The sequence below is a fragment of the Haliaeetus leucocephalus genome, unplaced genomic scaffold (assembly GCF_000737465.1).
Source record: "Haliaeetus leucocephalus isolate CR32 unplaced genomic scaffold, Haliaeetus_leucocephalus-4.0 Scaffold93, whole genome shotgun sequence".
NCBI lineage: Eukaryota > Metazoa > Chordata > Aves > Accipitriformes > Accipitridae > Haliaeetus > Haliaeetus leucocephalus.
Genome location: NW_010972529.1, coordinates 2953675 through 2976641, shown reverse-complemented (window position 1 = coordinate 2976641; position 22967 = coordinate 2953675). Strand labels below are relative to the sequence as shown.

At 40.7% G+C, this 22967-nt stretch overlaps 1 protein-coding gene across 3 annotated transcripts in view; it reads right to left on the bottom strand.

Moving 5' to 3' along the window:
• Window positions 1-22967, bottom strand: part of APP (amyloid beta (A4) precursor protein) — a 232634-nt gene that overhangs the window by 26585 nt on the left and 183082 nt on the right. For all 3 annotated transcript variants that reach the window (XM_010585305.1, XM_010585306.1, XM_010585307.1), the window contains one exon: window positions 4090-4311. In XM_010585305.1, coding sequence (XP_010583607.1) covers window positions 4090-4311 — 222 coding nt within the window. The remainder of the gene's footprint in view (window positions 1-4089; window positions 4312-22967) is intronic.

Here is a 22967-nt window from a genome sequence, read left to right as displayed (position 1 = left end):
GGGTGAAACAGTAAACCCAGTTAGACATTGGCAAAATGCCCAGGGACCTTGGCAGTGTCAGAGCTTCACAGCTGTTGGAGATTTGCCCCCACCTCTGAAGGTGCATTTTTCATTGTTAAAATACAGTTTCCTGACAGTTTGGTGGTGCCTTCTGCAGTGTCCTCAGAGGGTATTTCTGGTTAACCTAATTTGTATCTCAATACGCTAGGCATATATTCATTCAGCCATGCAAGTTGTGTAGTGTATTACCTGGTGCTTTGGGTTAATTTCTGTGGACATTTACTGGGGAACTACCTCAGGGAAACAACAAGGAAGAAAATACTTTCAGAAACTACTGAGCTATGTTAGACTTTCAAGGTCTTTTCACTTTTAGGCTATTTTTCACTCATTCATCAGAAAAAGCAATTTTAGTACAATGAACTATTTGCATAAAACTTACCCTTTTAACTAAACATGCAGTTTAGATTGGGATAATTTCAAATGGAGTTAAGAAACCTTGAGATCACATGGCAACGTACCAATCCAATACATTATTAATATCTCTGGGTGAAACCTGAGACTAGATCATGGTCATGGAAGAAAACAGGCATGGGAACTAATGACAAATTTAGGGGTTTTTTTGGTAATATTTTAACTTCATCACTTGTAGGCAGAATACTGGATACTTTGAAGCACAGACTTAAGGGCTGCATTTCCTTCCACGTTTTCCACAATCACGTTTTGGTTTAAGCATTCCCCAAATGGTTCATTAAAAACAAGTGCATCGCTGCGACTGTGACAGAGGGGGTGGGATCCCAGGTCCTAACGCAGCTAGCTCCAGGATCTGTTCAGTTGCCTCTCAGACATCAATGGTCCCATTAGAAATTTGTTTTGACAGGAATGCAAATTGCAATGAGGTGAACGATTTACCTGACATACCTGCTCAGGACTGAAGAAAACTATTGCTTATACAGTGCAACAGCTCTTTGCAGTGAGGAAGTAGAGACTCTCCTACCCAGAAACCCACCTGCATACGCCGAGCTGATAGCTCTCTAGATTTGTGTTCAGCAGAGTTTTAAAAGTTGACTTCAGCTTTCAAACTAGACCAAAAAGAATTTGTAACTTGCTTGCCATCTGAAACTTCTCTGGTAGTCTCTGTTAAATCTGCTGGACCAACTGCTCAGCAGATTTCCCAGATACCAGACTGTTCACATGAACGTGCTGTGACTGACGGTGCTGAGTACCCTGAGCCCTCACCCAAGTAAATGTGAGCTGAGATGCTCAGTTCTCTGACCTTTGCTGGCATGCTTAGCACCTCCTAGCAGCAAGAGATGCTGACCATCACTAAAATTGCAATGGTTAGTCACTCTACAGTATTTGAAGTTTCTCTAGCACATGATTTTTGAACTTACACCTTTTTTGATCAACAGTTATTTGTTAAGAAACAGCAATGACTTGTTCAGTACTGCATAAAATATCAACCCCTCCCTGCATAAGGGGAACTTATTGTGTGAAAAACAGTCTATGCAAAAAGACCTTCAGTGGAGAGGGAGAGGAAAGAAGAGGAGAAAATTGCGTCAGTTGTTATTTACTTCTTCCTACTTCCAAAGCATATTATAACAAGACAGATGCATGTTTTTGGAAGCAATTTAGACAAAGCCTGGGATTAGACCATGGCTGCGGAAGAAAACAGGCATGGGATGTGAGGACAAATGGCACAGTTAGTCCTGGGTTTCTGGAACAAAGAGGTGGGAGACAAACACGAAAGAAAAACATGAGGCTGTGAAATTCCCCTTTGATACTAGGAGCAAAACTATAGAGAGGGTATCTAAAGAGAGAAAGAAGGTATTGTAGGCATGATCACATTACAACACTGGTTTGGATAGATGACAGAGAAGTATAACGGGAAACAAGAAAGACTTGAAGAAGTTTAAGTCATCAAATAATCTCTATTTCTAACGCTGCAGACGTAAACGGTAATAATAGTTGGCCTAACAGAATTGTTTGCTGCAGTAACTTCATGACAAATACAATCCTGATATCAAAAAACCACCTAAACCCCAAAAACTTGAAGGCATGAAAGTTAAAAGAGGTTCCCACAGTAATTAGGAAGTGCTGCAACAAATGGTGTAATGCGTTAAAATACACAGGATCATAATTAAACGGTATGTTATTCAAGGCAGGAGAATTTTTGTTTCTTATTTGCTGTCACACATTTTAAAAGGAGAACCACGGTCAATATACTTGCCTATGGGAATTCACTGTCACATTGAAGTATGTACCTTTCATTATTAAATTCTGGGCTTAGCCAGGTTTCTGAAGGAAAAGAAGGCTTGTGTGATTAAACTGTGGGTATGTCTGGGTGCACCTGTCTACCTAATAACTTCTGAACTTGGTGACTGAAATCAGTAAATTTTGAAAGCTGGGAGGACAGACTTCAAAAGTAATTAATTGCCCCCCTCCAGGCAGCAAGTATAGAAATTGATGCCCTGTATGCCTCGGCTATGGGAAAAAACTGCAGCAAGAGCTGTACTGGAAAATTCCTGCAGGACAGACACCAGCAGCTGGACTGTGGCCTGCTCCTGGCAGACAGCCTTGACATGTGCACTATAGCGCACTGCAGCTGATTCCCCAGGAAACTGAAGTTTAGCCTGCCAGCCTGGACAGCCGTCTGTGCTACTTGCCGGCACCTGACGCAATCCAGCCAGCTGCTCTCGGCCACTCAGCACATCACTTGGCCACAAGTGCCCTCCAGACATGTCTGGAGTCCTTGTCACCATCTCCTGTCTTCTCTGGTTCTTGCTGCTGGCCAGCCTGTTGAGTTTGCTCCAGCTCTGTCTGCTCTTTTTCTTGGTCTCTACCTGTAGTGCTAACTCCCTGGCAGTCCGATTTTAGTCCCACTCCTGACCAGCCTCTCCTCTTCCCCTCAAACCTGGTATACTTCTGCCTTACTGATTTGTTGACCTTTGCTCAGATCCTAGCTGTGCCTTTTCTTTTGCCTGATCTTATGCTTCTCTGACTCCTGGGGATGACCCACTGATTACAAAACTGGTTCTGACTCCACTGATTTCACCTGGCACCAGACCTGGCAAATCCATGCCCACATCCCATGTTTCATCTCCCAAGCACCCAGCTGCCCACAGTCACTCACGCATCATGCTGGAGCAAGACTAACTGCCTAAGGCTGGTCTCAAAACTCATGCTGAGAGCAGGTATAGCCTAAGCCAGTGATTTCAAAAGACTTCTGGAGGATGTTAATGTCTGTGTAGTTCAGCTAGAAATCACAGATCCACAAAACACAAATTTGCCTGAAAAAATGCTTCTGTAGCTTCAGCCTCTGTCTGCTACTTTGCAGTATCAAACTTCCACCGTTGTGATTAACTTATCACTAATGATGGTGGAGTTGAACTGATAAAGGAGAACAAACACAGTAGCAGGAATTTGAATGACATGATCGAAGTCCCTCAGATTTCTGATTAATTGGCTCTGTAACCTAAATAAAATACCAATTCCAGATTATACATAAATTATTAAAGTATTATGCAGTCATTTCAATAAATTAGTCCATGAACAACATAAAATAGTCCTCATGAAAAAAGTCTTCACTAGCCAGTTGCGTTGCTGAGTATACAGGATCATTTTTGCAGTACATTCCAGACAACCAGTGGTGGTGGGGAAATAAAATCAACTCTCATGCTAGGATGGTGCTGGATCGGTAATCATTTTCATGCCAGCAAATAAATAGCTCTTCCTTAACTAAAACACTCATTTCGTTATGGCACAAAACTAAGGACTTATCTATCCCCCTTAGCTCATTGTCATGTATTTTATAAAACTGTCACTCATAATTTGCTGGAATTAATTTTGATTTGCTTTTAAAGGAAAGTAAGCTCAACACTGAAATTCATTGAGTGTCTAAATTCCAAATTTTAGTCAGGATTTTCTGTTCCATCAGAGACACAGCGACACGGCAGACCAGTTCTAAACTTACATTTGAGAACCTCTATCCTGCTTACATCAGAAAGATGTCAAGTTTCAGCGAACAATGTGAAGAAAAATGACAAAACTCAACTCAAAATATTCTGTGGTTTTCCCCTCTATTGTACATACCTTCATTTTCAGTATTGGCTGGAACAGAATCAACACCAAAGGGATGCCATGGCTGAAGGTCATCTAGGCTGAACTCTCCATCCACTGGAAGAAGTTCAACTGTGGTCTTAGTTTCCGTCAATGAAGGCATAAGAGCATCATTTCCATAGCTGATTCTGGGTTCGCTGATCATATTGGCCAAAACATCATCAGAATAGTTTTGCTCTTTCTGAAGTAATTCATCTGCAAGGAAATTTCAACACAGAAATTACCTGAAAGAGTTGACATTTCTGAGGACATATTTCCAATGCCATTAAAGTAATAATTTACTGTTATGAGATTCTGTTTTCTTATGATAAAGAAAAACATAAAGGCTTGTGTGATGAGCACTGCTGATAAGTAAGGCATTTTTTTGAAACATCAACCAGAATTGTTGAATACCATTTCCTACCCACATTTCCACCACATAACAGATCACAGGTCTATGCTTTACAAGTTCCTGGACTCTTCCCCACCACTTTTAAAAGAAGCACAGATCAATTCCCTTCAACTCAACATGTTGCCATAAGTCAATACGCAAGAGGGTCTACAGGAAGGAATGTCTTTGTTATTTTCCCTTCCTCTTAAATGCTCACTATCAAAGCTCATCACAGCTCTTAAATCCTAAATCACCACAACAGTTAGTATATTAAATTTGGCTTACTATAACACACCGTAATAGACATCTGTAGGCAAATTATTTTATAAGCAACTGTGACCTAAAGCTGTGCTGTATTATCTAGGTTGGCTTTTTTTTTTTCTTACTTGAAGCAAGGTGAGAACAATCAAAGCACTTTTCAGCTCCATCAGGCGTATAAGGACATACTGTCCAACTCTGTGTTAAAAGTAAGCCTGGAAGTTGTGTGTGCTTCATTATTTCAACTCCCTTCTCACATCAAAATTTATCTGCTCTTGATCTCGATTTTTTTTTTTTGTAGGAGCAACATGCTATTTGCAAGTACTTTGAGAGAATCTGGTGCACAAGAGCACATTCAAGTAAGCAAGCAATTGCAATGAAGAAGATAAATAACTGCTAATAATGCACCAATGTAATCAGTAAGCAGGCATTACAGAGCTAAATAATTCAGAATTGAAGACTGTAAAAGTTACATTACTAGAGTGCAAGTGCTTGCACACATGAGCATGCACATGACAGCTGATGATACAAAAGCTTTTATTAAGACTGGCTTCTCTCCACTTCATTAAGGACCCCCTACGTGTCACCTGTTACTGTGATTGTAACCCTGCAGCAATTCAGGGACAGGAATCACCACTCTAATGCTAGACCCTTTATGTCACGCTGTAGGGGCTCACTTATTTCCCAGTATCATTAGTGAAAAAAGGCATCTAAATTTCTATACACACCAGAGCTTTAGACCCCTCAGTAAAATCTTTTGAATGTTATTTCCCTCCCAACCTTACATTGCGCCATACCACCACAGAATTACACTGCACCCATGCAGCAGCCCTCAGTAAGGATCCTGTGGTGGGTTGATCCTGGCTGGATGCCCACCAAAGCCACTCTATCACTCCCCTCCTCAGCTGGACAGGGGAGAGAAAATATAATGAAAGGGTCATGGCTCTAGACAAGGATGGGGAGAGATCACTCAGCAGCTACCATCACAGGCAAAACAGACTCGACTTGGGGAAAATCAATTTAATTTATTACCAGTCAAATCAGAGTAGGGTAATGAGAAATAAAACCAAATCTTAACCCACCCCTCTCTTCTTCCCAGGCTCAACTTCACTCCCAATTTTCTCTAGCTCCTCCCCACCAGCAGCACAGGGGGACGGGGAATGGGGGTTGCGGTCAGTTCACCACACATTTTCTCTGCTGCTCCTTCCTCCTCAGGGAGAGGACTCCTCACTCTTCCCCTGCTCCAGTGTGGGGTCCCTCCCACAGGAGACAGTCCTCCATGAACTCCTCCAATGTGGGTCCTTCCCACGGGCTACAGCCCTTCAGGCACAGACTGCTCCAGCGTGGGTCCCCTGCGGGGTCACAAGTCCTGCCAGAAAACCTGCTCCAGCGTGCGATCCTCTCTCCACAGATCTGTAGGTCCTGCCAGGAGCCTGCTCTACCACAGGCTTCCCATGGGGTCACAGCCTCCTTCAGGTGCATCCACCTGCTCCGGCGTGGGGTCCTCCACGGGCTGCAGGTGGATATCTGCTCCACCGTGGACCTCCCTGGACTGCACGGGGACAGCCTGCCTCACCATGGTCTTCCCCACGGGCTGCAGGGGAATCTCTGCTCCGGCGCCTGGAGCATCTCCTCCCCCTCCTTCTTCACTGACCTTGGTGTATGCAGGGTTGTTTCTCTCACATGTTCTCACTCCTCTCTCTGGCTGCAGCTTCTGTTGCACACCAACTTTTTCCCCTTCTTAAATCTATTATCCCAGAGGCACTACCAACCGTTACTGATGGGCTCGGGCTCGGCCTTGGCCAGTGGTGGGGCCATCTTGGAGCCAGCTGGAATTGGCTCTGTCAGACACAGGGGAAGCTTCTAGCAGCTTCTTACAGAAGTCACCCCCCGTTGCCCCCTGCTACCAAAACCTTGTCATGCAAACCCAATACAGATCCTCATGGAGTCATGAGCATTAGGGCTACACTGCTTCAGTGCTGTTATCAATGATGATGTAATAGGGCTCTGCTCTGCAATACATCTCTTAAACACCACTTTGAGATAGTTGACGCAACTCTCTGCCACCCTATTACTACACCAAGTTCAGAACAAGAAAATTAAACAAAAAATTGTAACTTCAGCCCTGAGGCAAATATGGGTCCTGAATCTTGTAAAATGATGTTTTAAAACAAATTTTCCAGTTTAAACAAAAATTGCTTTAGTAGGCTGTAAGCCAAATGTGTACACAAAATTTAATTCTGTGATTTAATTTGTTCATTAGAATGACTTACTAGAAAGCCTACATAACAGTGAATTTTTTTTCTCTTCATGTTCATTTTATTAAAAACAATACTATTTTGAGATACTCAATAAATCTTCAGCACAGAAGGCAAGTCCGATTTTTGTCTCCCCACTACACTAATCCTTTATCAAATTAAAGCATCTCCTTCTATCAGAGGAGAGACAGGTGAAGCACCTTGATATTCTGAGCAGACACTGTATCACACGACAGATGTTAATTTTCATTAGCTAGGGACAAAGAGGCTTTACAAAAAAAGGAGCTGGATGTCAGTGGCCTGAGGGAGAAGTCTGGTGTCCAAGTGCCTTGCAGGGACCCACGGGTGATACCAGTTGAGCACATTATAATACCGAGTCATCACAGATCACAGGGAAGTGAGTACTACAGTACTGCTGAACATCTTACTGCCCGCAAGCCTTCCAGACCCAGGAACTGGAAAGGTTTTGGGGGTGCAGTTCACCTCGTTCCCCGTCCTCCCAGCCCCCAGAGGATCATATGGGGCAGCTGTGGAGAGCTGCAGCCTATGCAGTGGTGGCAGGGAGCAGTCCTGGGGGTGCTGTCCCCCGGTTGCCCCTTTTCTCTGGGTGGTGCCAATCCTCCACAACTCCTGCCGCCGATGCACTCTGTGTTACGTGCAGACAGCTCCTGCCCTTGGAAAGGGACAAATGGTGCAACAGAGAGGAAGGAGCAGAAGGAGCAGGACCTGAACTCTGGCAGCGAAGAAGCGGCACCAGGGCTGGCACAGTGCTTGCAGGGAGGCCACAGCGCAGGCATGGCTGGGCCTGCCAGGCTGACAGAGAGGGGCACCCAGCTCCCATCATGGTACCATGATTATATCCAAATCCCTAGAGGCTGGGAGGGATGTGCACACAAAGTTTCTCTCTCAATGCCACCCAACTGGGAACACAGCGGCGGCGCTTGCAGGCTCCATTGTTTCCTATTCAGCTGCGGCACACAGCATGGACATTAACTGACCCGCACAATAGCTCAGGCGAGGCAGACAGATACTACAACCAGCAGATTATGATCACATCCATTTTACAAGCAGGGAAACAATGGCCAAAATGAATCAAGCCCATCTGACATGATGAATCAGACACTGAACGACAGTGAGAAATTGAAAGTGCCTGGTTTAGAAACTGTGCTGGAGTCCATCAGACTGAGGCAGCTGTGTCTGCATTGAGTAAATGATTTGCAAACAATTGTTTCAATCTCTGAACTGCTAGAAAAGTTTGCCTGAGGATTTCCAGTTATTGACACTAGCTGGCAAAGTCCATGATCAATTTTCCAGTGTTGATTTTGTTCTGAGTATTGATGGCTACTTGAATCATCAGTTACACTAATGGAAAGCCATACAGCCTTGCTGTTACCCATTGATACAGTATTCCCTCCCTTTTTCACAGCTGCCAACTCAATTCCTCCATCCTGAAAAAGACAATTCCCTAAATAAGCAGGGAGTACAGACACAACTGGAGTCAAGGATGTGCATTCAAGACTGTTTCAGGAGTTTTCTTTGTGTGGTGAATATCTCCATTATTAGGAGCTGAAAATAGATTCTAGGCTGCTCTTCAAAATCTCCCATCAAACCAATAGGACAAAAACTCCATGACAATCTTCCTATAATAAACATTTTGTTTCTTGGCTCATTATCGCCTTGTAACATTCTGCTAAGTCCTGCCATCGAGAAGAATAAGGAGGATGTCGAAACTTTTTGTGCCTCTGGCAGCATGTGCTCAAAAGCAATCACGACCTTGAGAAAAACCCACACTCAATTGGGACCTCAAATCTCCCCAGCAGCTCTGGAGTTGGTGTGAGGGTGCACAATTGCTGCTTCTCCTTCAGACACTGAAACCCTTTCTTTCTCAGCATAAGAGACAGGCTCACTTATAGTACTTCAATGAAACACTTCTCAGACTTATCTCTAAGGAAGTTTCACTCATTCTTGGGCTCACTGCAGGCATTTCCCTCATGGGTTATTACTACTCAACAACAGCATCTAGAAAAATTGAAGTGAAATATGTTTGGAGAACTAGGTAGAAGGGTAATAGCACTACAACATCCTTTCAAGACTATTCTCTTATCCCACAAAGAGACACACGGAGCCAAAAGCAAAGGAGCAGCACAGGAAAAGAAGGAAAATTTATTACAAAATCTTTTGGTGGATGCCAGATTGTTAGAAGCCATTTGTCCACAATGGCCCTAGACTACACTTCTACTTGTAAAGCTTTGCAAAGAGCACTGTACTAGCAAAGATACCATGACAAATCCCAACAGACCTGATGGAGCCTTAGAGTGGCAAAACCCATGCTATTTTGTAACTTTATCTACTTTTTATTGGCATACAACGTTGTTTCCAATGTTGGACTCTGGGGCATACTTACCCCAGCTGTTAACTGGCATAGATATAGTGACAGAAATCTCATGTGGAACAGCAATCCATTAGTTATCTTTCAAACCATCATTTTGATTTAGTTCATAGTTCATTATTTAAAATTTCCAAAAGTAATTATAATTTTTGTTTGTTGTGTTTGCTTTTCAAGGAGCCTATCTACTAGATGAAAAGCTCTGCAATGACTATTATGTGCAAGACTTTTGAATTTACTTGAAAAGCAGCTTTAAAACTGGCAATTGTAATTTTGGAAGTTTTATAAAGCAATGTAAGGTCTTAAACCAGATTAGAAACAAAGTGTACCCAAAACACCTCTTCTAGACACCATCGAATGACACCAAACTTTCTTTGTAAGCAACAGCTACACGACAGACTATATACTGATTCAACAAATACAGGTTTGGGAACCAGCTCAAATAAATTGTTACAAATGCAGAGTCTTATTGCCTCATATTCATTATCTTATCAGTGACCATCTGGTCTGAACTGAACATGTGTTTTTCCTAAAGTTACAGTTGCTTTTGAGCATGTGCTTTCAAAATGACAAAATTAAAAAGGGTCAGCAACCACCCTATTCTTCTTAATGGCAGGAATTACAGAGTACTTGAGTCATAGGGATGGCCTCATTTGCACATGCACACATATTATCTTACACCAGCTTGAAGACAGTTTAAAATCATGCCAATGCTGCATGTCACAATTAGGATTCACTAAGAACATTTACTATTTATTACATTTATTACAGCGCATGTGATAAGAGGTAACACGTTTAGATGTAGCTTTCAGTTGTATGCCTACTTTATGGGCTAATTCAATATGTCATAGTTCATAATCTTCAACATGAGCATGTGCCTGAAGGAGTTACACTGATGTAACGCAGTCAAGTTTTAACTAAATTTGAATGTCTGCATCTTGTCAGCTGTATGAATCAAAACTCGCCCAAACTGGTAAATATGAAGACAAGACCTCCTTAAAGGCTTTGCCTTGGTGAATACTTTAAAACAAAACAAACCCAAAACATTATTTACCTGTACATCTGCATTTATATTAGACCTCTTACATAAACAGATAGCATACACAGCTATGCTAGTAACACTTCCACAAACTTGATGCAAATGAACAGATGTATTTCACATACAGAAAGCACTTCTATTTCCCCACAAGTCATTTCTACCGAGACATGTTGTAAATAAGGGTTTACGCATGGAACTCCAAAATACAAAGCATTAGTAGCACAAGTAAGGGTTTTAGAGATAACACTTGTGGTTCAAAGGGCTTTCTATACCTGCGATGAATGCAAATTCTACAAAGTCAGAAAGGTAGTTAAGTCACTTGCATGTCCTGTGGGTTTCATATACGTAACTTACTTCATCAAGTAGGAGTTCCCCCTCCGAGGTGAAAGGAGAGAATATACCAGAAAATACCATGGGTATTTCCTCAAGCCTCTTGTACTGGGTTTGCGTGGCAAGCACTACAAGGGCTGCTATGGAGAAAATTAACTCCATCTCAGCCAGACCCAATACACCTCTGCCCAAGTCAGAGGAAATTTCAAGTAGGTGCTTAAATTTAATCACACTTCTTGTGGTTTAACCCCAGCCGGCAACTAAGCACCACACAGCCACTCACTCGCCTCCCTCACAGTGGGATGGGGGAGAGAATCACAAGGGGAAAAGTGAGAAAACTTGTGGGCTGAGACAGTTTAATAGATAAAGTAAAAGCTGCGCACACAGCAAAGCAAAACAAGGAATTCATTCGCCACTTCCCATGGGCAGGCAGGTGTTCAGCCATCTCCAGGAAAGCAGGGCTCCATCACACGTAACAGTTACTTGGGAAGACAAAACACCATCACTCCAAACATCCCCCCCTTCCTCCTTCTTCCCCCAGCTTTATACGCTGAGCATGACATCGTATGGTATGCAATATTCCTTTGGTCAGTCGGGGTGAGCTGTCCCAGCTGTGTCCCCTCCCAACTCCTTGTGCAGCCCCAGCCCCCTCGCTGGTGGGGTGGGGTGAGAAGCAGAGGTGGCCTTGACTCTGTGTAAGCACTGCTCAGCAACAGCTAAAACATTCCCAAATTATCTACACTGTTTTCAGCACAAATCCAAAACATAGCCCCATACTAGCTACTGTGAAGAAAATTAACTCTATCCCATCCCAGCCCAAACCAGCACAACACTGAAGTCTGTGCCTTACCAGAAAGAGTTAAACTCCACTGAATTTCACGCATATTTTTATTCTAAGGTGTTTTGCTGAATCAAGCATTATAAGATTATAATGTTACATACTACTAGGTTTCATAATTACGACATTATCAAGCTGCAAAACACAATTATGTGGTATTCGCTATTGAACTAATTCATTTGTATAGTACAAGTCAAATATAATTCAGAGAGCAACTCTGATGAGAGCTTTATTGAAAGTGACCTGCCTACTGGAAGGTGTGAGAATGGCTTTGTTGCCTGCACGCTTTGAAGATGATGATAAGAGTGATATGCTAGATCATTACTGTGAAATACCGGAAATGAGCCCAACCTGCAATGCTCAGATCCATATTGACAGAGAAACGTGACCACCCCATCAGATTTGAGCTTTCTTCTCTTCTTCTGGTTAGCCTGTGAAATTACTCCACAGGTATTCTTATGTGGACACTTTTACAGCGCAATATGTCTCTCTCTCAGGGTTAAATTGAGACTAAAAGAGCAAGAACCATGGAAAACAGTATTTCACAGTTCTTATTTTCTGTCCTTTAGAGACATCACCACTAGGGCAAGAGTAAGTAGCAGAACTAGTTTTTCAGATTTCAGAAACTTCTTATGTGTATGAAAATCTTGTTCAATAAGATGAAAAGACTATTCCTTCCTCAAGTTCTCAGAAAATGAACATTTAAGGTATTATGAAACAACTGGCCTAAGAAATTTTTCCTAGAAGTTAGTAAAAGGATAACCATCTCATAGTCTTAGACAATACTCTGTTGTCCAAGAACCAAACTTTAGAAGAAATACACCTCTGAACTTAAGAACAGCTGCAATATTTAGAACCATACTAAAAAGAACATGCTTTTAATATATTAAAAAAAAAAAAAAAGCACAACTTCATCACTTTCATTTCTTTCCCATTCCTTGCTGCTTCTGCTTTTTCAGCATGTGGATTTCAATGTTTTCCAAATCACATCATGAAAATAACCCAACCTATAAGCAGGTACATGTAATAATGTTTCAGTTAGATTTGCCTTGCAGACTATTTGTCTTAAATTATAAAAAAACCTAAAGATGTTTAACTTATATACAGAGCAATTATCCTTTTGCAGGTAGCTCATGTTATAACAAGTTTTCTGGTAGTGAACAGTGTTCAAAGCATGAGAAAGCTTGGGAGATCCAATTCAGGAAAACTTGTATTACCATGTAATGATTAATTTCAATATGACCTAGGTGTCTTTTTAATTAGGGATGGACTTCAACGCAAATTTAGTTTTGTACATGGCTATGCAACTGCAGAGAGCTTTGAGCAAAGGTTCATTAGAATTTCCACACCACTTAATCAAGGAAGAACCAGAATCATCCTCTCCACTTTTATAGCCTGCTATGAAACTCAAGGTCTTGAAATTTTGACTGATTTTGTAAGAAGGCTGCTATGATGCGCTTTACCTTCAGTGAAAGAGTATTATAATTACTACAGACCCTTAGCTACCTGACAGCTACATAAATTAGCTATTAACTAAAATTAAATATTGATACATGGCTATAGATGTGTGCACTTTTATATTTTTTTTAACAGCCAGTCACCTGATTAATGACTGCATTTCCCCCTCATTTCAAAGCACAGAGTATTAAAGGAAGTTTGTGGGATAATGTACATCCCAAACCAGACGACCGTGTTATCTCTGAAAAAGAGTTAAGTAGAAATTAAAGACCCTGCTCTCCCCTTTCATAACTTCAAGACTTTTTGTCCATTTCTGTGGTCTCCTTCCCTTCTTCTCACCCCCTCCTCATTCAATTTGGTTAAATTAATAATATTGTCTCAGAAAAATAATTCACCATTCACAGCCTCAAAAGCTCTGGAATAAAATGCAGAAAAATCCTGCTTCCATGCTATGGCACTCTTTTGGGTAAAAATTCTAAATGAAACATAGTTTTTCGTACATTTAGCCCAATGTTTTCAACATTGGCATCTCTCAGTTCCAGCATGCGTAAAGCTCCTCTCCAGGCAAAACAATGGCAACCTAACATCAAGGTAGGCAAGGGAATATTAAAAAATGCTCAGGGAAAAAATTGAATTGAAACTCCATGCTGTAATCAAGAACATACATTGTATGTCATCATCCTGATCCACATAAGGCACTGTGACAAATTCCCCAGGTTTAAATTTAACTCCACGTTTAATTCCAAATTAACATATCATTAAGTGCTTCAAAATAGGCTGAAGAGTCTGAATTAAAATAAACAGCCCCCCCCCAATCATCACTGACATTTCTGCCAGATGAACAGCACTCATTATCCCCTCTCAGTCTTGTGTGAAGTAGAAAAAGCCAAGTACAGTTCCATCCTAAATAAGTAGGTTTTAAGGCTTATAAGTGAAACTGCCCTGCAAAAAAGCATTTATATGAAAAACTGCTACAGAATTTTGTCTTATTTTCTGAAAATAATTACTTTATTTATGAATTATTCATCAGTCTTTACTGATAAAAATGATCAGATTTATTTGCCAACCTTATAATACTCAGTAAAACTCAAACACTGCATTAGAACCTAAAACTCTACCACTTTCTAACACCTGAAAGAAGTCAGTTACGCATTATTTTCTATAAACACTTCTAAAGATCAGAGTACGAATCCCACAACAATTTCTGATGCATACTCAACTTGGAGGCAAGCTTGAGAGTCACTAAATACTCCATAAAAATATATAAATCTGAGCATTAATTTGTTGCATCCAATTCCCTTGGTCAAAAGGAGCATTTTTTGTTTGACTCACTTGTAATAGTTTAAATCAGAATTCACCAAAACTGAAATTATGCAGCATCTGCTTCAGATAAAATATAATTTTCCTATTTATTAACTGCAGTTTTAGCACTTGATAGGCCAAACGTATCCTGGGTTTTCTGAGTATTCTAGAGGGACGTATTTATTAAATTTAACAAATATATCCATTAAGTGGGATAATGACCTATTTTGATGACTTTTACGCTGTTTTTCAAATGCATGATCTAATAGAAGGAAGCAGAACAGTGAAAGGACTGGAACCCCACCTAGGTACGTAGCACTGTTCAGGAAAATGCATTTTTCAATTAAATTGGGCATATGAGAATCACACAGCAGGAGAAAGCTGCGCTGATGAAAGATTGCTTCATTTGTAATCCCATGTGCATAGGAACTGACTGTTAGACTACTGCAACATTTCCATCAATCCAGCCATTCGGTAAAATCACATATCCTCAGTAATTCTTTTCCCTTTTTATGTCAATTGTAAGAGCTTGCCTAGCAAGAATACATCATATAATCTTGGCCATATAAGCACCTGTAAATTTTCACTCTGCACATCTGAAGAGAAAGTTATGCTTGAGTAAAGCAAAACTTAGTACATTGTTGGCATTAGAGGCATATTCAGCCCTCCCCCTCAGGATACCTGCCCACAGTGATGCATTTTAGACTTCAGTGTTTAAATTCCCTTGAATAACAACTCCAGAGGCTGCTCTGCGAATGATGACTGACATGCTAGCTCTTTAATATATCATATATAAAGCTGTAATATAGAGCTTGTGCAGACACTCTGTAACTGGTTCTCACTAGACACTTGCAATTTGCTGGCACGTAAGAATTAAGATGATTAATTTGCTTCTTTCACAATCTAACACTCCCTATTAGGAATCTCATCTTAGAGTGAATCACACAGAATGACACAATTGTGTTTCCAAACCAAGTAACTGGAAAAAGAAAATCCATCATTCAACAGTAAGTATGAAGTGGAAGCTGTTGTTGGAGCATCTGTGCTCCCATGATTTTGGGCTGCTTTAGTACGCATGGACACTGATGTCACTGATTTGATTTAAGGTGACGGGAAGATGACATATTTATGAATTAAATTACATGTATATTCAGTGCATCAAGAAAATTTTCAATAACTAAGCATAATGACATTTCTGTAAGTGGGCAATGTTTCACCAAGCCAGTGCCTCCCCATCTGAATAGAAGCTATGCATTCAGAAAGTCAAGCTCATCTGAGCTAACGTGCTCTCAGATCATATTTGCAAGCTGGACAACTGCAAGATGTTTTCAGATTTTAGTTATCCATCCAATAAAAGAACGATATCTTAAATTTGGCACATGATGAACTAACTTATTAGTTCCTTAAAGTATAACGGTAGAAGCAATTATCAAGAAATACAAATGAGAAAGGCCGAGAGAAGCCATGCCGCCTCATAAAACAGTAAAATGAGACTTTAAAAAAATTTTAGTAGCACCACATGCTTTATCTGTATCGTCTCAAAACCGAGTGCTCCAGCTTTTCTTTTCACTTACACCAAAGACACGATAGCGCAGGAAATCAATTCAAATAGGTGTTTATGAACAAATCTGTAACTATGAGGTAATCCTGACCTACGATGCTTTTAAAAATAAAATATATCCATTATACTGATTTAAAATAATACACACACTCCTATATATTCAACATTATCATACAACTGTAGCCCCTCTACCAGCAGAAACAATGCCCTCTAAGACAGAATTTCTTGGCCTGTTGTTTCCATGACATCCGAAAATGACAGGTGAAATGACTGCAGAGTTAGAAAATCCCCACCAAATCCACACATTTCCATGTATCCAATCAAATAAGAAAAAATAGGAAAGAATACAACCAACCACTAGACAATTATTAAAAGTTTAGTGCATTTTTTCTTAATTCTAGGATGAAAATCCATTGTGCGTAAAGTCACCTGTAGACTCCTCCAGAGAGATATTTAAAAAAAGCTGTGAAATAGACATGGTACAAACCTCAACCTGCTGCCACTGTGAGCCCAGAGCGGTCTCTCGGTCATAAACTTCCTGTGGGACCTGTGGTGTGGATGATAACTTGCTATTTAAAGAGAAGTGTCCATGAAAAAATACTTCAGGCTAGAGTAACGGATAGGATACAGAATAGAGACTTCAAGAAGGACCTACCAGGACAGAGCGCACTAGCCATCAGCTCCTGAAGAAAATAAAGGCAACACCTTCAAATCTCCCCTGCTAAAGGATGAATTATTTAGAATGAAAGATTTAAATACCCACTGAAATAGCAGATGCCCAGAAAATAAAAAAATTACTTTGTTTATAATCTGAGTCCATAATTATTCTCAGAAGTTCCTGGTTTTCACTTCTAACACTTGGATCACAAGACCAGATTTCCTTAGGAGTGCGAGTGAAACAAAACAGTGTTTTTCAAACGAGAGGAAAAATATTCTCTTAATAAACTTCATAAGACTTTTTTATTCTGATGAAATTTCTGAAAAGCAGATGGAAACCAAGATATCTTTCCCTGATGAAAAAGCCACCCTAATCCGAAGTCATGTGAAGCCATTCATCCTTTTCACAATATCTGGAGGATCTGGTCTTTTACTGACTAAAGTCATGTTCACAATATTTATGAGATTAAAAGAGGGCTTTGTGCACACAAGAATCTGGATTCATATCTTTTCTGATGAACATGAGCACCCATGACAAGACACAATAGACCATTTAGCTACAAAAGATGGGGAGGATATAGCATGCTACTAATAGAAGCATTTGAGAACATCAATGTCAGTGAAATGCATTTATAACTATTTTAATCATCTACTATTCTCTGCCTAATTTTCTATGATAGTTAAATAATCTGGACAGAAAATAAGAAATGCTTAGAAGAGGAAAACGTTGGATCTATTTCCAGGATTTTTTTCCTTCTCTCCTAAGCTGCAGCAAAGGACATATTTTACTAGCAGATAGAGATGAGTCTCCAACCTGGAGAAGTAACTGAGGCTCTTCAGTTCTTCCAAGCTCCTGAGTGGTGTGCAGAACTTACGAAGCCTCAGCAACACGGAACCGTCATTCTAGCTGGCAAGTACCTTTGCTTATTAAAACATAACACACTAAGGGAGGACAGTTAGTTCACAAGAAGTGCAAAGTCCTGCACCTGGAGAAGAACAACCCCATGCACCAATATATGCTGGGGACTGACCAGCTGCAAAGCAGCTTGCCAGGAAAGAACCTGGGGGTTCTGGTGCACACCAAGTTGAAAATGAGCCAGAAATGTGCCCTTGCTGCAAAGAAGGCTAATGGTATCCTGGGTTGCATTAGACAAAGCATTGCCAGCAGGTGGAGGGAGGTGATCCTTCCCCTCAGCACTGTCGAGGCCACACCCGGAGTGCTGTGTGCAGTTCTGTGCTCCCCAGTACAAGAGAGACAGGGACATACTGGAGAGAGTGCAACGAAGGGCCACAAAGATGATGAAGGGACTGGAGCATCTCTCCTATGAGGAAAGGCTGAGAAAGCTGGGACTGTTCAGCCTGGAGAAGAGAAGGCTCAGGAGGATCTTATCAATGTGTATAAATACCTGAAGGGAGGGTGCAAAGAGGATGGAGCTGGACTTTTTTCAGGGGTGCCCAGTGACAGGACCAGAGGCAATGGGCACAAACTGAAACACAGGAGGTTCCCTCTGAACATCAGGAAACACTCTTTTACTGTGAGGGTGAGTGAACACTGGCAACTGACTCTGGGTGGCCCTGCTTGAGCAGGGGGCTTGGACCAGATGACCTCCAGAGGTCCCTTCCAACCTCAGTCATTCTGTGATTCTGTGACATTGGTTGATTCCCCACATAAACAGAATATATCACCTTGCTCCAACAAATAGCTCAGTGGTATCTTATTGAGCTATTTATGGCATTTAAATAATTATAAAAGTATTTTATAGAGGTAACAAAGTGGCAAAACTGGTGACTTAGTAAAGACCATAAGCTTGTGATGATGAAAAAAAGACTACTTGGAAAAAAAAAAAAAAAAAGCTGAAGTCAGTCTCTCTTTCTCTCTCAGAACTAGCCAAATACTTTAAAAACCAATGTCCTTGGGTGGAAGAGGTCTTAATTGCTTATCAGGCAGTCCACCTGGGCCATATCATGTCAGTATTTAAGCATACAAAATCTATCTAAATGCTACTGTGTAAAGCTTAACACAGAATTCATTTGCTTTTGTGGGAGCACTCTCTGCTATTTTTAACCACTGACCGAGCAATATATTTTCTGCTAGAGTTCTAACAAATCATCTATTCAACTGAATGTTACAGGGCTTCAAGGGAGAAGATTAAAGGTAAATAACCACTTCACAGAAAATTCAGATTTTTCTTTGGAAAGCTAAGGTTACTGGATATGCACAAATATGTCAAGTCAATTATGGGGAGAAAGCACAGGCATAGTTAGTGCTGGAAGTCACTCCAGGGTACCTGTGCAAATACACATTCTACGAAGGTTGCTTTCCACTGCTTGTTCCAGTTGCATTATCCTTATGGGCAAAAAGGGCAGAGCAGAACAGGAGGAATGGTAAGCCTGTATGATACAGCACAGACACACCAAATGATCTCTTGAAAACTAGAAGGTAGGTTTTACAGTACCTTATGGTAAGACCTGCACATAATTGTACTACTTCCAGAGAATCTGTTTAAAGTTTACTGAGAAATTTCTGTACAGTGTAGATATACCCATCAAATCTGAGTGGAAGAATTGCTGCCATGGAAAAATGTGCTGGTTTTAAAGAAACGAGGGTGGAAATTCAACACTTACAGTTTGGCAAAGATGACATTCCCTTGTGTCCAAAATTGAAGACACTCCCTCTCAAGTACTAGCCAAGTGCCTGGGGCAGTTTAGAAACAACAATTCCATTGACCTCCAGAATGGCAGAAAGTATTAAACATAACAGGAATTGTCCAACCTTCCCCAGCTACAGATTTTTATAACTACTGCAGCTGCACACTGGATTTGTGACTGTTTATTTTACCCTGGGTAAAAAGTTCAACTCCACTTGACTCCTTTAAAAAGACAAAAAGAAATACTAACTGGAAAGTATGGACAATCAAAACCAGAGAGGAACCGCTTTTCTTCAGAAAGAACATCTTTAGTTTCCCAGTCCTCAGCATGCTTATCTGCACCTCCATCTACTGCTAGAAAAGTGCCTGTATTTAACAAGCAAGTGGACCTCTCCAGTGCCTGTTCTCAAGAACAGTGAGAGCCCATGCTTACACTAGCAAGTTGTGAAGTGGAACAACACAGTAAATAGGGACGACCGAGACATTTGTTACCAAAATGTACTCCTATGTGAGCTAAAATGCTACTGTAGACAGACCCAGGAGGATTTACATTGACTGGATTAAGCAGGTTTGTTAACTGGTGCAATACCCAACTGTCCTAAGGATGAGTAACACTGATAACAACTCCTCTTCTTTCTCTGTGTCAGCTCACTGAACTTGGTCTGTTCCAGTAGAGATAAATCCTCGAGTGCTTATTCATTTACCCATGCTTCAACATTCCTGTTTTCCTTTAACAGAAAAAAAGAAAATTAAGGCATTATAACCACTCTGATACAAGATGCTAATTGCATCAAGCAACTGCTAACAGTACTTTTGCCTCTAGTCTAAGAGGAAGACTAGAACTGCTCCCCATGAAGCGGACTAGAACTGCCACCTCCATGAACAACAAGCAATTTCAAGAATTTTCTAGTGTAATGTACTGAAATTGAGTCATACGGTAATTAGTGTTCTTGATATGAACTATACCATTTTGTACGATCCCATTCCAATACCCTGCGTAACCTTACAACATCCTTTTAACAAGCTATCGACACATTTAATGTATGTCAACTTCCCTTTATTATTCTGATACCTCAATATGGCAACCCAACTTCAAATAAAAGTGCAGAAACCCTAAGCATCGCTTCATGATTTTAAATATTGTTTTGAAGGTAGAGTTCTTCCCTTCAGCTCAATCTTAAGACAGAAAGTACAAGGAAGAGTTACAGAAAAACAAGACACTGAGAAGTCCCATTGCAGTCTGAAAGACATTACTAATTACATATTCAAAACATAACACTTTAAGAGAGAGGATGAAGAAAACAATCACAAAAGAAATGGCACCAAACAGGACAGACACAGAATTTGCTTTTGCAAAACCCCCAAACCACAATGGTTGTCGTTTTGGACTGTCAGCTTGTGGCAAGCAGCTAACACCCTCAAAACTTAAGGATACCACAGAATGAATGGAGTACAGCACCATAATTCAACTCATGGCAAGAAATGCAGCAAGGCTATGGATTGACTACAGGTCAAAAGTAGCAGGCAGAAACAAGAAATCAACAATTAGTCTTATAAATGCTGAACAACCACAACTAGCTGAGGTAGTGCGAACTTTGCCCTCCACAGATGCAGACCGACAGGTATAGGGACCTAATGGTTAAAGAGGAAGGGTTAAAAGAAAGCAAGTCTTCAGATATCTTTAGTCTGCAGTTTGTCCTATATTTACAGGTTTTTTTCTAAAAATACTTCAAAAAAATCTTCACAGGAAAGTGTGAACCAAAAGTCAAGAGGCAAATCTCTCTTGCTCAAAGTTTTTCATGCTAGGCTGGAGCACACAAACACCTGGAACAGCAGATGACCCACAGCACACTGTATGCATTTGAACACAAGCAGTGATCTGGAGTGTGCTTGTGTTTGTTCTCTCTCCCAGCTATATAATGTGAGTGTGGCAACCAGAACATGCTGCAGAAGAATGGGATAGGCACAGTGGAACAGAATAACGAAATAACAATAGCTTGATTTTATTTGTCAAGGGACAGATGAAATCATATTCTCTTACTTATTGCTCATAACCGAACGCTTCAGAGCTTAGTTACAATACTGCTGCGGTAGGCGGTGCTGAATATTTCATCAGGGGTGGGCTACTGAGGACATCAGTTTAGAAACAGAACAGCAAAGACAGAATTAAAAATTCAGCTCACTGCCTGCCCATTTGACTGATGCACAAAGCTCTGACGTAGCTTCTAATTCAGAAGCTGTGCCTGCTGTGCCACTCCTAGCAATAAATTGCCTTTTACATACATCGATAAGCAGTCTAATCAAATTAGGATTTAAAGCAGGATGTTCTCAAAGGAACTGCTGATTTCTCTTAAAACCTGCCATTGCTCTCTCTGAGCTTTTGTACGTATTAAATAGTATGTGAGATTTATCAGACGGAAAAGGTGCGAACAAATACCAAGGTAACCAAATAATCTGCTCACCTACAGTGGGCAAATACCTCTTCTCAGATTTTTTTTTGTGCCACTCTCCTATTCATGGGGCATAGTCCTGCCCATGAGAAACACCACTTAACACCAAGAACTACATCAGCTGCCAAGAGTGACCTGGTTTGTAGCACATTTGCGTCATTGCCCCTTGAGAAATCACTTGCAGCCAGAATGCCAAATGGTCTACACAAATGACCTGCTTATGCTTTCCAAGCTTTGTCATAACAGTCATGGTCAGACAGCCCTCTTTCTGCAACTCATACGCTGATCCTTTTTATGCTGCCCCAACATGAGCAAAAGACAGCCAGCAGTATTCTTCCTTACACATCTGTAATTTGCTGCTACAATACGCGCCTGTCACCTTGATGGGGCATTTGCACAGTACATGTTGGTCAAATGCTTAGCAAAAAAAATCCTCACTTCGTTTAAGTGCTGCTTTCTATCCTTGGGAGTGCTGTGGGTCTTCCTACATATCCATATACTCAAATCAAGACATCTTCTGTTTAAGCCGATGGATATCAACTGCAGATAAGGACTACAACTCTCTTAAATTTGACCCTAACTTCCTGCCACCAGCTCTGCTGGAGTTCTGAAAATAACCAGAAGTTTTAAAAGGCTGCTTTTAGCGTAGAAGCTGGATTTCGTATTTTGGATTCTGCACTTTAAAACTACAGCTGTAAGCCTGCCTTTTGAGGTAGGAACTTCAAACATATCCTTTATTTTAAAGGAACTTCAAATGTCCAACTGCTGGATTGTGATTCATCTGATCACCAAGCGTTAATTAAAAAAATCTTCAGATTTTTGAAGAAAACATTCCCTATGCAGCTGCTATGCCCCAGGAACAATTCTAGATTCTATTTCATATAATTCAAATTCATTGCTCAGCATAAAGACTTCAAAAATAACAGACAGAAATTACAAGTGTGCACCGTATCTTCAGGCACATATACTTTCCAATGACAGAATACCACCTATTTCACACAGATGAACCTTTGGTAGTGGACTATCAGAAAGACATACGGGAAATTTTAATGTATTTCTAGTTTAGTTTGTAAAAGTAATTAAATCCCAAGACCTGAAATTCAAATCTGTCAACAGCTAATAATGGAGAAACTGTGCAAAATAGGGCATAATATTTCTAGCAATGAGAAAATCTAATAAAAACCAGCACCTTATTAGATATAAGAGGAATTAAATCCATGGTACAAATTCACAGGAAACCAGATCTCATTTATTTTGCTGCTCACAGAACTACTTGTTCAATTTAGGGAAACACTA